The sequence below is a fragment of the Dunckerocampus dactyliophorus genome, chromosome 1, assembly GCF_027744805.1.
Source record: "Dunckerocampus dactyliophorus isolate RoL2022-P2 chromosome 1, RoL_Ddac_1.1, whole genome shotgun sequence".
Lineage (NCBI taxonomy): Eukaryota > Metazoa > Chordata > Actinopteri > Syngnathiformes > Syngnathidae > Dunckerocampus > Dunckerocampus dactyliophorus.
Window position 1 is genome coordinate 17802501 of NC_072819.1, and position 13749 is coordinate 17816249.

At 41.5% G+C, this 13749-nt stretch overlaps 1 protein-coding gene across 2 annotated transcripts in view; it reads right to left on the reverse strand.

Moving 5' to 3' along the window:
• The window catches only part of e2f1 (E2F transcription factor 1), a 17938-nt gene extending 4277 nt beyond the window's left edge, over positions 1 to 13661 (reverse strand). Inside the window, exons 1-7 of one of the 2 annotated variants that reach the window (XM_054795684.1) lie at positions 12499 to 13661; positions 11481 to 11580; positions 9081 to 9300; positions 8840 to 8992; positions 6995 to 7109; positions 4354 to 4645; positions 2553 to 2807 (exon numbers count right to left, since the gene is read on the reverse strand). In XM_054795684.1, coding sequence (XP_054651659.1) covers positions 2563 to 2807; positions 4354 to 4645; positions 6995 to 7109; positions 8840 to 8992; positions 9081 to 9300; positions 11481 to 11580; positions 12499 to 12747 — 1374 coding nt within the window. In that variant the 5' untranslated portion in view covers positions 12748 to 13661 and the 3' untranslated portion in view covers positions 2553 to 2562. Of the gene's footprint in view, positions 1 to 2318; positions 2808 to 4353; positions 4646 to 6994; positions 7110 to 8839; positions 8993 to 9080; positions 9301 to 11480; positions 11581 to 12498 lie in introns of those variants that run through there. The other variant, XM_054795672.1, reaches the window with a different exon arrangement.
• Positions 13662 to 13749: the final 88 nt, after the last annotated feature.

Here is a 13749-nt window from a genome sequence, read left to right on the forward strand (position 1 = left end):
ACCATTTCATTGGAGGGCAAACAGCATAGAAAATGGTGGATGGCGTTGCAATGCTGCCTCTGCCCAGAGCCCAGAAGGGAGGCTGACATCATTGCAGTGACCCAATGAATGCGTTGCTCAGACGCAATGGATTATGGGAAAACTAGAGTTGTTTTTTTTCAATTAAAACTCATATTGGTATGTTTGTATATTTGTCAGGTACACCTTTTGAGTGTTAATTGCTGTGTGATGAATTTAGTGTTAGTTAAGATGACATCGTGAGTCAGACTTTTATGTTGTTACAGTGTTCCCTCGCAACATCGTGGTTCACCTTTCGTGGACTCGCTGTTTCGCGTCCTGATTGGCTAAGGAAGAACCGACGCATTGCGTCCTGTGTCCTGATTGACAATAGTCTACAGCCCCCTAGCCAATCAGTCTCCTCTGTGCCTTCCTGTGCAGTACAGAATGCGTTCGGCTCGCCAAATTTATGTAAATGTTCAACTGATAGCAATGTGACTCTGAAGTTTTATCCCCGACCACACCCACACTGTCGACGAAACGTTTTGCACCGTCAAAGGAACCTGCTGTCGCACAAAGGCAGAGGAGGATGCTAACCATCACACAAAAAGTTGGACTTCTGGACATGCTGAAAGAAGGTAGAAATTGCGGCTGTAGGACGCCATTACGGAATAAATCAATCTTCCGTACGAGGAGGAGGGGAAAATACGACAACAGGAGCAATATGTTTGAACTAGGATACAAAAACGCTGCAGTACAGCGGAACGCCGGCATGACTGTGAGGCACAGTCAGAGGAGTGGAATTTTTAACAATTCCTTGTGTCCAACCTCGTGGGTTGATCATTTAAATTCAAATGAAGGTTTGAACTTTGAGTGTTTAAACAAGGGAGAAATGTGAGAAAATTGTATTGCCTGTGTGAGAAAAGTGTATACTACTTAGCGGATTTCACTTATTGCGGGCTATTTTGGGAACCTATCCCCTGCGATAAATGAGGGAACACTGTATGATGACCTCCTGCGATTTCCATTGCACAACAAGCTTGTTGTGAGTGCACTGGTAGCTCATGATTGGCTCCTGCCAAAGAAAACCGTTTCCTCACCGACTCATGAGCGGCACAGTATTTAAACAATTAGTAGTAGTTGTGAAGTAAAGGAGATGTCAGGAGATTAGAATTTAGCCATAAATCAGCCACAGGGTTCAAAGTTTAAGGCAGTTTTTTTTTTTGAAACTCACATACAGCTAACATATATACTGTATGTTATGACTGCAAGCATACTCATAGAAACGTGGATGACCACATTTCCACGTAGCTGAAAATAATAATTATTTTAACAAGTTTTCTTTCTCATACTGCTTGAAATCTGTGGCATGCTTAATAATGTGGAACATTATTTTTAAGTAGTTTTCCTTTTGCATAATAATTTGGAAAACAGTGTAGTGGGTTGAAAAACAGATTGCAGGTATTTTTCAAAATTACAAATAAAACTGCATAAAAATGGCGGGGCACTTCAATTCGGACCAAACAATATGACGAGCGTTCATTGCTGTCACTCGCGGCTGTCTCGTAGACCTGTACATGTTGGTCGCACGTGGGCGCACGCGCGCGCACACACATGCAAACTAACACACACACACACACACACACACACTCACTCACTCACTCACTCACTCACTCAGAGAAGCCAAAGCAGAGAAGAGAAGTGACCAATAATTTGGAGTCATTGTGTTGTTATGATAGGCTATACATTCAATGGTAGCGAATGTTAGTGGCTAAACTTGCTAGTGGCTAAATGTGCTCTGAGCAGGAAGAGGACGGGATATGTTTGAAGTACGTTCGAAAGTTAGCGCCCACAGTCGCATAACAGTTGCAAACAGTCCCTTCAAATGGGAAGGACAGCACTATGTATGTGGAACACTTACATAAACAAGATGGCCGCGGTGCTCCGTCGCGGAAGAAGATGCGAGCATCTTCGTCACATACACATGAACGCACAGGCGACAGTGCGCAGGAATACGGCGGGAGATAGATATATATGACGCCAAGCGTTTTGTGAGGTCTGATTTCTTTAAGAAGGCATTTTTGTGATGCAAATGTTTTAATCTTTTGAACGCATATTGTTTTTAGAAGCCAAACTCTTTACTTTATTGTCCCCAGCAACTAAGTGGAACTACGTTCTTTATCATGGAAATCTGACCAGAACTGCACTTAGGAGACCAGGTGTGTGTGTGTGTGTGTGTGTGTGTGTGTGTGTGTGTGTGTGTGTGTGGGGGGGGGGGGGGGGGGGGGGGGGGGGGGGGGGGTAAGTCGCTCTTATTGGACTATTATGCTGATGGGGATGTCATACAACTGCATGTAAAAAAAAAAAAATCCAAACTATCCCTTTGAAATGTCAGCTGTGCTCAGTTTTTAAAGGGAAATTCAATGGCTGTGATTATGTTCAAACTTCCAAGGGTCCACTGTACACGTCTAGCGACTCTAGCGACCCACAAAAAGGAAGATCTTACGCTAAAAAGTCAGTGTACAATGCCACAATTCCAACTTGGATCTCCTTACTTTCTCCGTCTTAGCTTTCCCCCAAAACTTGCGACAGGTCACCGAAGTCGCAGTTGAACAGTTCACTGATGCCCGTGTCATCTTCCAGGCCAAAGTGGTAGTCGTGACTGTGAGGCGGAGACAAGTTGATGAAGCTGTCCAATGGGAGGGTGAGGCCCTCACCATTGAGGAAGTCCGTGGAGGAGGAGAGAGGGGAGAAGTCGAAGTCGGCCATATCCCCTAGGCCTGAGAACGGATCACCCCCCATAAGGGATTCTGCCACAAGAAGAACAATATCATAAATACAGACACAAATTCAAACTCATGCATTACAGAAACCCAACTGGACGCCATATAAGCTACTACTTTGGCGATGGAGGCAAGGTAGGGGTGTAACAGTTCACATGGATGTATTGAACCGTTTTGGTTTTGCATGTTTGGTTCGGTCCACCTGCGTACCGTTTCGGTGATATTTTTTCTCATTAAATTTATTACTAGAGTGATCTAAGCGCTTCATGTGGAACTAAAGTCCTGGGCAACTTTTCGCACAGACGCCTCTGAGTGTTAGACACTACTGACTGAGGGGGAGGAATGCTAGTAGCTTGCAGGTGTGACAAATGGCATCATGGCAAATGCAAGCGAGAAGCCTGAGCTGGAAGACCCTCCCATCTCACTACAGGTATGCTGCAGGAAACACGTCTAACATGTTAGCGCACTTAAAGCGGCATCATCCGGCAGTGAATGTTAGATCTACAAGAAAGAAAACACCAATAACTTCAGCATATAAACAACCTCTAGCAAGCAACTCTGACCAGGCCAAAGCAGTAACACTTGGTATTGGATAAGTACAGTACTGTATAAGTACAGTCATGGAAAAAATGATTAGACCACACTTGTTTCTTGTTCATTCTAATGCCTGATACAACTAAAGGTACCTTTGTTTGGACAAATATAACAATGATAACAAAAATAGCTCATAAGAGTTACATTTTCTGGCAGTACAATGCTATAGCTATTCATGTAAGAACTTAAGTGATTTTGGTTATTATCAAGAAAACCAGCTAGATATCAGCTCTTAAATTCAACTCTTATGAGCTATATTTGTTATCATCATTATACAATGCTCAAAAAAAAGGGGGAACACCCAATTCACACTCAGTCAAAAGTGCTGCCCCGTTATTCAAACTGTCCACTTAGGAAGCAACACAGATTGACATTCATTTTCACAATCTGTTGAGCAAATGGAATAGACAACAGGTGGTGTGTTTTTCCACTTCAATTTTGAGCGCGACTCCAAACCCAGACCACCATGGGTTAATAAATTGGATTTCCTTTGATAATTTTTGTGTGATTTTGTTGCCAGCACATTCAACTACGTAAAGACAAGTATTTAATAAGAATATTTCATTAATTCAGCTCTAAGATGTGTTATTTTAGTGTTCCCTTTATTTTTTTGAGCAGTGTATCTGTCCAAACAAATGTACCTTTAGTTGTACCTGGCATTACAATGGATCAATAAACTGAAGAAACAAGGGTGGTCTAATCATTTTTGATTTTTTTTATGATTAAAGTTCTTGAACCTCCCTACGAAATACCATCACGTCCTCACTTTAGCCAGAAAGTTATACCAGCACTTTATGAAAAAGCTAAAAGTGATGTCATCAACGAGCTATCACATGTCCGCTATTTCACTTACGACAGATGGTTGGATTTCAAGTGCAACAGAGATCTATTTAACCGTAACTGTACATTACATTTCGCCACAATGTTTAAACAATTGTTTAAATACAACTGTTTATTTTATTTATTTTATTCTTTGTACCTGTGTCAGCAGCTAATGTCAGTGTCGAGGCGTCCGGCTGAGAGGCTGCTGTCACTGTGGATGACGTGGACACAGGTGAGGACAAAGCCACCTCCAAGGCTGCTGCGGCGCTTCTGTCTTTGCCAGGTGATGCTGTGTCGCTGGGTTGTGTATCCTTCTGGTGCGGCACCGGGTAGGAGTCGGTTTTTGCTGGACTACTTCCTGTCACGGGGCTGCAGACGCCGGAGCTGTCGTCCGGGCAGAGGAAGACATCAATGGGACCTCGCATGCTCTTTAGCGACACCTGGTAGCCCTGAACAAAGAATGTGACATTTGGTTGATGTCTTTTAAATAATAAAAGATAAGAATAAAAATAACAGCAACTTGGGACATTTTAAATAGTATTATAAGGAACAGCACTAAGAAAGCAGACTACCCTCACTATTTAATGGTTTGAAACACTAATAAGGATGATATGAATGAGGTAGTTGAAACGTTCAACAATTATTTTGTAAATATTGGACCAAAACCTGAAGAAGAAATTCCAAAATTCTGGACAATAGAGGAAAGGAATGAAACTATAGATAGGAATCCTAATGCCATGTTTCTGACTGATCTAACTAAAAAGGAAATCCCTGACATTGTCAATTGTTGTAAAGCAAAAACATCAGCTGGTAAAAAGGGTTATCAATGACATCGTAAAACCGTTCAGTAACTTATCATTTCAGACTGGAAAGTTTCCTAAAAAAATGAAAATAGCTAAAGTCGTTCCAATCTTTAAAAATGGAGACAAACATCAATTTACCGACCTTATTACCCCAATTTTCCTAAAATTATTGAGAAATTTATTAAAGAGAATGAATGACTAGCAGGTAGTCAATACGGATACAGAACTAACATTTCAACCTCAATGGCACTGATTGAAATCACAGAGGAAATTACTCAAGCTATAGACCACAGAGAATGTGCAGCCGCAGTATTTTATGGAGCTTATAAAAGCCTTCGATACAATTAATCACGACAGCCTAAAAACAAAATTAGCAAGGTACGGAATCAGAGGATTTGTTTTGAATTGGGTTAAAAGCTACCTAACAAACAGAAAGCAATTTGTTAAGATAGGAGAATACACATCTGCAAGTTTAAATATTACATGTGGCGTACACCAGGGGTCAATATTGGGACCAATACTGTTGAATTTGTCTATCAATAACATCCCTAAAGTGACGAAACAGATTATTCTTGAACTTAAGTAAAACTAAAATAATGCTATTTGGTAATAGCAGAAAGTACACGTACGACCAAATACAAATAGACAGAGTGGACATTGAAAGGGTGAACGAAAATAAAATAAATTTCTGGGGATCATAATAGATGAAAAAATGAGCTGGAAATCTCACATCAAAAATATACAACATAAGGTGGCGAGAAATACTTCAATATTGAATAAAGCAAAATTTGTTCTTGATCAAAAATCACTCCACACTTTTTACATATCTAACTTATTGTGTGGATATATGGGGTAATAACTATAAAAGCAATCTTCACTCTCTAAATGTACTGCAAAAAAGATCCGGAGGATAATTCATAATAAAAAATGTAATTCATAATAAAAAGTATAGAGAACATACAAATCCCTTATTTTTAAAATCACAAATATTAAAATTCGCTGATTTAGTAAATTTCCCATCCATTTTCTATGCCGCTTATCCTAATTAGGGTCGCGGGTGGATGCTGGAGCCTATCCCAGCTGACTTTGGGCGAGAGGCGGGGGGGGCACACCCTGGACTGGTCACCAGCCAATCGCAGGGCACATATACAGTAGACAAACAATCATTCACGTTTACATTCATACAATTTGGAGTCGCCAATTAACCTAAGATGCATGTTTTTGGAATGTGGGAGGAAACTGGAGTACCCGGAGAAAACCCACGCACGGGGAGAACATGCAAACTCAAAACAAAGATTCGAACCCGGGTCTTCCCGATCTCCTGACTGTGTGGCCAACATGCTAACCACACGGCCACCATGCGGCCCGAGTAAATTTTCAAACCGCTAAAATAATGCATAAAGTTAACAATAACCTGCTACCCAAAAATGTCATACAATACTTCTCTACAAGGGAGGAGAAATATGATCTTGGAGAAAACTAAACTTGAAACACTTATGCGAGAACTCTAAAATACCCACAGCACTTCAGTATGTGGAATTAAATTATGGAACAGACTGAGTAAGGAACTCCAACAATGCACCAAGATGAGCGAATTCAAAAACCAAGACAAGCAGTTGATGTTTGCTAAATGCAAGACAGAAGAGTCTTGAACTTGTTTTGTTTTACTTGTCTCTATTTATTATTACACTGATTATTTTATTAATTGTGAAAAAAATCTTAATTATATAATCATATTGTTACATTACATTATTATTATTATTATTATTATATATATTAAAAAATCACATATGGAATACAGGAAGTGAATGAAATGCATTGCACAAGATGTGGACCGGGGTAGGATTAAATAAGATTGCTCCTTCCTACTCCTTTCGGACATGTGGAACTGTGAATTGAATTATGTGATGTATTCCATTGTAACTTGCATGCATGTTCAAATAAAATGAAACCATAAACCACGGTAAACCACAAATAACATGTGAGAGTGTGTACCTCGCTGGGGTCTGACACTTGCATCTGGGTCTCTGGTGGAGCTCTGATTACCATGACTAGTTGGTCTGGGGAATCGAACGATTTCCTTAAGTCTTGGCAGCGCACGTAGCCCAGCGTGATGGACCCAACAATTAAGGGCCACAATGCTCACTGAGTAATTGCTTAACAGTCATAGATCCATTGCTGTAACAGTGATTACGCCTCCACCAAGGCTAAAAGAAAATGAAAAATCACAACACGCAAGATAAGATGATATTGCAGTGATACACAAAGAGCGAAAGCTACCATGAGTTACTGCCCCACAAAGCCTCTGTGCAAGTAGACTAGGGCAAAGGGCAAGAAATGAAAATAGACTCATGTTGTATTGCAAATCCTGTTAACTAACCAACCACCCTCTCTATAGATTAATAGTTCCTACTTGCTACGGACACTTTTCTATTAGCAAAAGCAGGCTCCTACAAGGTACTATTTCTAGTACCTGGTCAGCCTGGTCTGGTAGAAAGGATTAAAAAAATAAACACAAATGCTAATGTTAGCGCACCCTGTTGCTGTGCCTTAATGTAGAGCTGGACCCAACAGTATTAATCTCCACTTTGCTGCAGCTGTCCAATTTCTTGCTGCTCTCAGTCTCCTCTTGGATAAAGTCTCATCATGTTCAAGATTCAAGATTTTTGTCATATGCACAGTAAAACAGGTAGTTATACCATGCAATGAAATTCTTGTTCTGTTCATTCTCCCAAAAAAAAAGGAAAGAAAAACACAAGAAAGAATAAAAACATAAGAAACATATATACCAATAAATTAAGCAACAACAACAGAAGAGATATTAATACCAATAAATAAATAAATAAAGTGTTATGAGTGTGTGCGAGTGTTGCGTGTGGCGTGTGTGAGTGCTTCGTTGAGAAGCCTGATGGCCTGTGGGTAAAAGCTGTTTGCCAGCCTTGTGGTCCTGGACTTCAAACTCCTGTAGCGTCTGCCTGACAGTAGGAGTGTGAAGAATGAGTGTTGTAGATGTGTGCTGTCCTTGATGAGGTTGTGTGTTCTTGGCCATGGTAAGGATACACTTTTTTTTTTTTTTTTATCCGTAAGGAGCATGAGGACAAAATGTAGCTCTGCAGCCAAGTGGAGACTGGAGTATAACACTGCAGAAGCAGGCTAAGCTAACATTAGCACGCATGCTGTCAGTCATTTTTAGCCTCATCTTACAGTAACATTGTGCTATGAATTGTCACCCATATGGCATCTTCTCGGCACACTTGGAACCCCAGTTGGTTCTCTTTAGAGGGAAACTGAGGGTAGCAAGAAAATGGGCCGCTTCATTAAAGTGAAGACTGTGGTGTATAATAGTGTTTATTTTTTGTCATGTACAGTATAGCCGGGCTGACCAGGTATGAGTGGTAAGGAAGCTTTTTTTTTTTATCTGAGAGGAGACTGAGGGCAAAACAAAGCTCTGCAACAAAATGGAGACTGGACTGTAATGCTGCAGTGTCCAGGGTAAGTAAGCAAGTGTATCCTCAAATATTAAAATTACACTGTGCAGTACTTTGTCACCCATATGGTGTTGACTCAGCACACTTGGAACCCCTTGTGGTGCCTTGTAGTACCACGTAGTACCTGTTTTGTTACTGTTGTGAGCTCATTTTTAATGCAGCCTGTTTTTTTTGCAGTTTCCTTTAATAGGGCAACCTTTACCATGATTACGCCACAGTATTGTGCTAAGTTACACAACAAGACTGCTCTGTTTATCTGTGAAAAACCTTTGACCCCGCCCCCCACACCCGTTTCCCCCATAAAAAAACAACAAAATTCCAACATGACATCGCCTGCCGTGCCAAAGGATATCTCTTGTTCTGAGGTTCCTCAGTGAGCAGTCGTAACTGGAGGTTGCATTTGGAGATGAGCTTGTCCAGCTGCTCTTCCGCTGCCGTGAGGTCGCACACCTCCCTCTGCAGCTTTTGATGGCGTGCCACGGATTCCCCGTCGATTCGGTTGCCACTGCAAAGAAGGACAAACCACGGCCATCTTTATTTTAGCTACGTGTACATCAGATGACCCACGGCAACAGACTTTTTCCCTCACTCACAGCCACTGGATGTGGTTCTTCGACTTTTTGGAAATTAGCTGAATGCCCTCCAGAACATTGGTGATGTCGTAGATGCGCCGCTTCTGGACATCCAGCACCTGCGAGGCCCAGTTCAGATCCACCACTCCGTCGGCCGACTGGGACAGGAGGTCCAGGAAGCGCTTGGTGGTCAAGTTCAAGGAGGTGTCATAGCGAGACTTCTCCGTCGTGGTTCTAGGAACTGAAAAGAAGCGGGTATAGGTCACTTTTAAAGACCCCATCTCCCAAATGAAAGACCCAAATATAAGACGACCTGTTGAGGATGACTCTGCTTCATTGATCACCATTATGTTTAAATTTGCTAACTTGCCAAATGTTGAGACATTTTTTTCCCAGGTCCCTGTCTCCAGGTCACTGGTGTTTATATACACTCTACCGGTCAAAAGTTTTAGAACACATCAATTTAACACGAGCGGTGACCGACGCAACACGAGCAGTTTACAGCTCTGTCTTGTCAAATGCACTGCGTACGTTACAAAACAAGTTTACCAAGTAACTTCAGATACGAGCTGATCTGAGGAAAACCTAAAAAAAAAAAACACGTCTGGAGTAGAGGCAGTGACCAACGCGACATGAGTCATTTTCAAGTCTGTCTTGTCAAATGCACTGCGTACGTATCGAAACAAGGCATGGCTCCTCTCTCTGGCAGTAGCCAGTCTGTCTGTGTGTGTGTGTGTGACTGGCCAATCACAGAGCGTGAAGTGTGAATACGTAAGTAGTTACCGAATGAGGATTATTAATCGACAACTATTTTGGTGAATGATTAATAGTTTTTTAATTTAAATATGTAAATATCCTCTGATTTCAGCCTCTCAAACGTGAATATTTTTTATTCCCTTAGTCATCCATGAAAGCAGACATTATTTTTGTGTTTTAGCCAAAACAAGATACTGTAAAGCACCGTGTATAAACCACACTTTTTTTCCACTGGTAAGAAGCAAAAAATCGGGGTGCGGTTTATACACGATGACAGGTCTGTGACCAGACGCAGAAATTGACGAGAAGTCCATTTTAGAATAGCCGTCTGTGGGTCAGACAGTTGCTTTGACTTTAGCGCCCTCTGCTGTACAGTTGCTGAAAATTCTTGTGTATGCAACTAACTTATCTGACGGCTGTCTGTATTTTCACACAGTGAAACGATCTCTGAAGCTAACCTAAGCTTCCAATGTAAACACTGAAGCAATGCAATAAAATAATAATAGAGAAAAAGAGAAGCAGTGAAAGATAATATATCAAAACATCTCTGAAAATTGCAAATTTCTTTATTTTGATTTATTATTATTATTATTATTATTATTATTATTATTATTATTATTATTACTATTATTATTAATCTGTGCTTAGCCATAATCTTAAAGATCTCGATGCCGAAGTTCAGAGCCTGAAAATGGCGGTGCGGTTAATACACGGGTGCGGTTTATACACGGTGCTTTACGGTATTCACACATATTAGCTTTGACTTTGGAAAACAGTGATGGGCATTTTTGCCTCTTTTCTGGTATGTTGTGAACCCAACCACTACCTGTAGGTGTTTGCTTCAAATTGGTTGGTCCATCTACGACCTAACCGATCACTCCATTAACTGAAACAAGCAGCTTCAGATTAATTCACAAAAAACATGATCATGACTGTATTTTTGTGTACACTTACTGTTTTACTGAAGCTATTTCTGAATAAAGAGGCAGAGTTTTCCTACTACAATATTTTTCCCTTCTTTCCCAGCATCCTCCTGTTTTAATAGGTTTCTGTATGTTACCCATATTTTAACTTTCATGAAAATAAAGAAATAAACCACACACATCACACAGCTTCCAGTCCACTGGGCAACGTTGGCATAAGACAGGTGTCTCAAACTCAACTCAACTTGCTGGAGGTAGCGTCTGGGTGCACACAGGAGGTCAATACTCAAACTATTAAAAATAAATAACGCTGGAACCATCACACAATAACTTAACACACAACAGGTAGATAACACATACACAGGGCAACTGCTGCTACTACAGGAGAATAATATATAACTATGCTAAGGCTAAACACTTTTTACAAAACAAGTGTCGCAAAGCATGTTGGAAAGCTGGAGGCACTCCTAAATTTTGATGTCAAGTAGGGGGACACAAAATACAGACCCGCAGCCCTCAAGTATGAAACACCCCACACTCTGTAGCCAGGAAAGTCAAATTAAAAGCGCACCAAAATAAAATAGCTCCACCACAGTAGGCTGTCAGGTCTTAAATCCATCCCACCCACATGCCTCAAACTTTTCTTGTGTTGGGGAGAAGAACATTTCCCCTATTTAGTGGAAAATATCACTTATTTTCGAATGCAAATGTTGGGAGGTATGGTGTGTGTGTGCGTGTATACCTCTGGGAGGGGCAGGCGTGGATGGCGGCGCGTGCCCTGAAGATGGTCGACTTGTGCTAACATACTGATGGTCGCTATCCAGGTCTAACTTCCTCTTTACCTAAAGTAAAACAACAATGTCCAGATTACGCACAGAAGCCAACAAAACAGTAAAGCTAGTAAAGCTATATGCAATTGTTTTTGCTTAATTTTGTGGTGATTGAGGATACGAAGGACTTGACACAGTAAGTAAAGATCTGGTCATCACACATCAGCGGCTTTAATATGCAGGTATGATTTGATGTGGTATGTTGACTGTGGAAAAATCAACCCATTAACAATACAGTACTACTACATTAAAAGAAAACCAACTAAACAAGCACTATGGCGACAGAGCTAAGGAAATAACTTTGGAAAATATGCCTCTAAATTTGCAGACAAGTTACGTTCAAACCATACAGTTAAATAACTAGAAACCTAGCTGAAACCCAAACACATTAACGAATAAGGCAAGGAAACACTCTCAATAAGGAAGAAACCTCATAAAATACGCCTCTAAAATTGCACACAGACATGGCATTAAACCTTACAGTTAGTAATACATAACTACAACCCCACCCTTCCTTCCACCTTTATAGAAACGCAACTGAACCCGAAGCACTTTAGTGGTGGAGGCAAGGAAAAAAACTCCCTCTGAGGAAGAAACCAGTAATAATACTGGTATCGCGCAAAAGGTAAAACAGTATAGTTAAAGAACTACAATTCCTCATACATCAACAAACCCTAATAAACCCCAAGCACTTTAACGAATGAGGGAAGGAAAAACTCCCTTAGCAAGAAAACCTGAAAAATATGCCTCTAATGCCGCACTAACCTTATGTAAACTGTACAGTAAACTACAGTAGAACTCCTCACGCATTAAGAATGTATGGTGACTATCAAGAGGTTTCTGCCCCTTTGAGAGAGTTAGAGAAAGTGAAAAAAGTTTAAGAAAGGGAGCAAACAATTAAACAAGATAAGTCCTCCTCTCTGTCCTCACCGGTGGTCTTCCCAGAGCCGGTCGTCTCTTGTCCTGGAAGGCCACGTCGGCAGGGCCCTGCGGGGTCGCAAAGAGCAGGACTTCCCCCGTGCTGGAGGGGGCGGTGTCTGGGTGGAGTCCCGACCCATCACCGGGGCTGGTGATGATGACAATCTGGTGGTCCTGGCCGAGGCTTCCAGAGTTGAGCAAAGTCTCAAAGTCGGCCAAGAGATCCTCTGACGTGTGGCCTGTTAACAGAGTCTCTGACATGGCAAGGGGTTCTCTACGCAAGTCTGCTATGTCACAAGATGTAGATTGATCCACTTAAAACGTCTTCTTATCAGTGAATTGGAGGCCACAGTGGAAACACCATGTGATGTCCTCATGAGTATATGTCACTGTGTTATGAGGGGGTCCTGATTGCAAGAGAAGTGCTGCACAACTCCAGCAAGACGGGATGTTATGCCAAACGGGGCTATTTTAACAACAATAACGCTAAATCCACATCAACTCGACAGCTTACTATGTGTTTAAACACAAATAAAAAATGAGTAGCAAACAGGCCTAGGATGGTTAGCCTGCTAGCATGCTAACCTTTTGTTTTGACCTGTGCTTGTCAGCATGGGACCAGGCCCCATCAGCAAGCATGCTAACTTAGCTAGCTGTAAGGACGAACGACACAAAAGTGCACAAACACGCCGATAAGATCGCCATTTTATGTCCAGCAAGCAAGATTCAAACCACCGTGCAAGGCAGTGAGTTCAACGAGATGACGCGTTAAACTTTGCAGCACTTTTTCAGGAGTAGTAGCAGTCGCGGTGGCGCGACGTTAATAAAACATAACATCCGCTGTCACTCAAAGGCATTCTTTATATTAAATTAAGAGTACGTCCAGGTGTTCAATAATGGCGTTCAATGTGAGAATATACAGTAAGATATGTTAGCTCAAGCTAGCAAAGTTATTAGCCACCAACCCCCTCGGTTTGTTGGGGCAATACAGGAAGAAGCTGTCCCACATAAATGTAACAATAAAGCACCCAAAAATTGGCATCCGTCAAATTAGCATCCGTACACAGATTTGTAGCTCACATCAGCTTCCCACAAAACGTCTTCGCTTGCCACAGTCGCCCGCCGTTACTGTTATTGTTATTGTCCCAGCTGATCTCCATCCAAACAAGGGCTGGTGGGGGGAACTGCTTTTCGCGCGAAATCTTTTTTGCCGCGAAACCGACACGTGGGTCAGACAGCGCGTCGCGATTGGCGAAAGAAGCC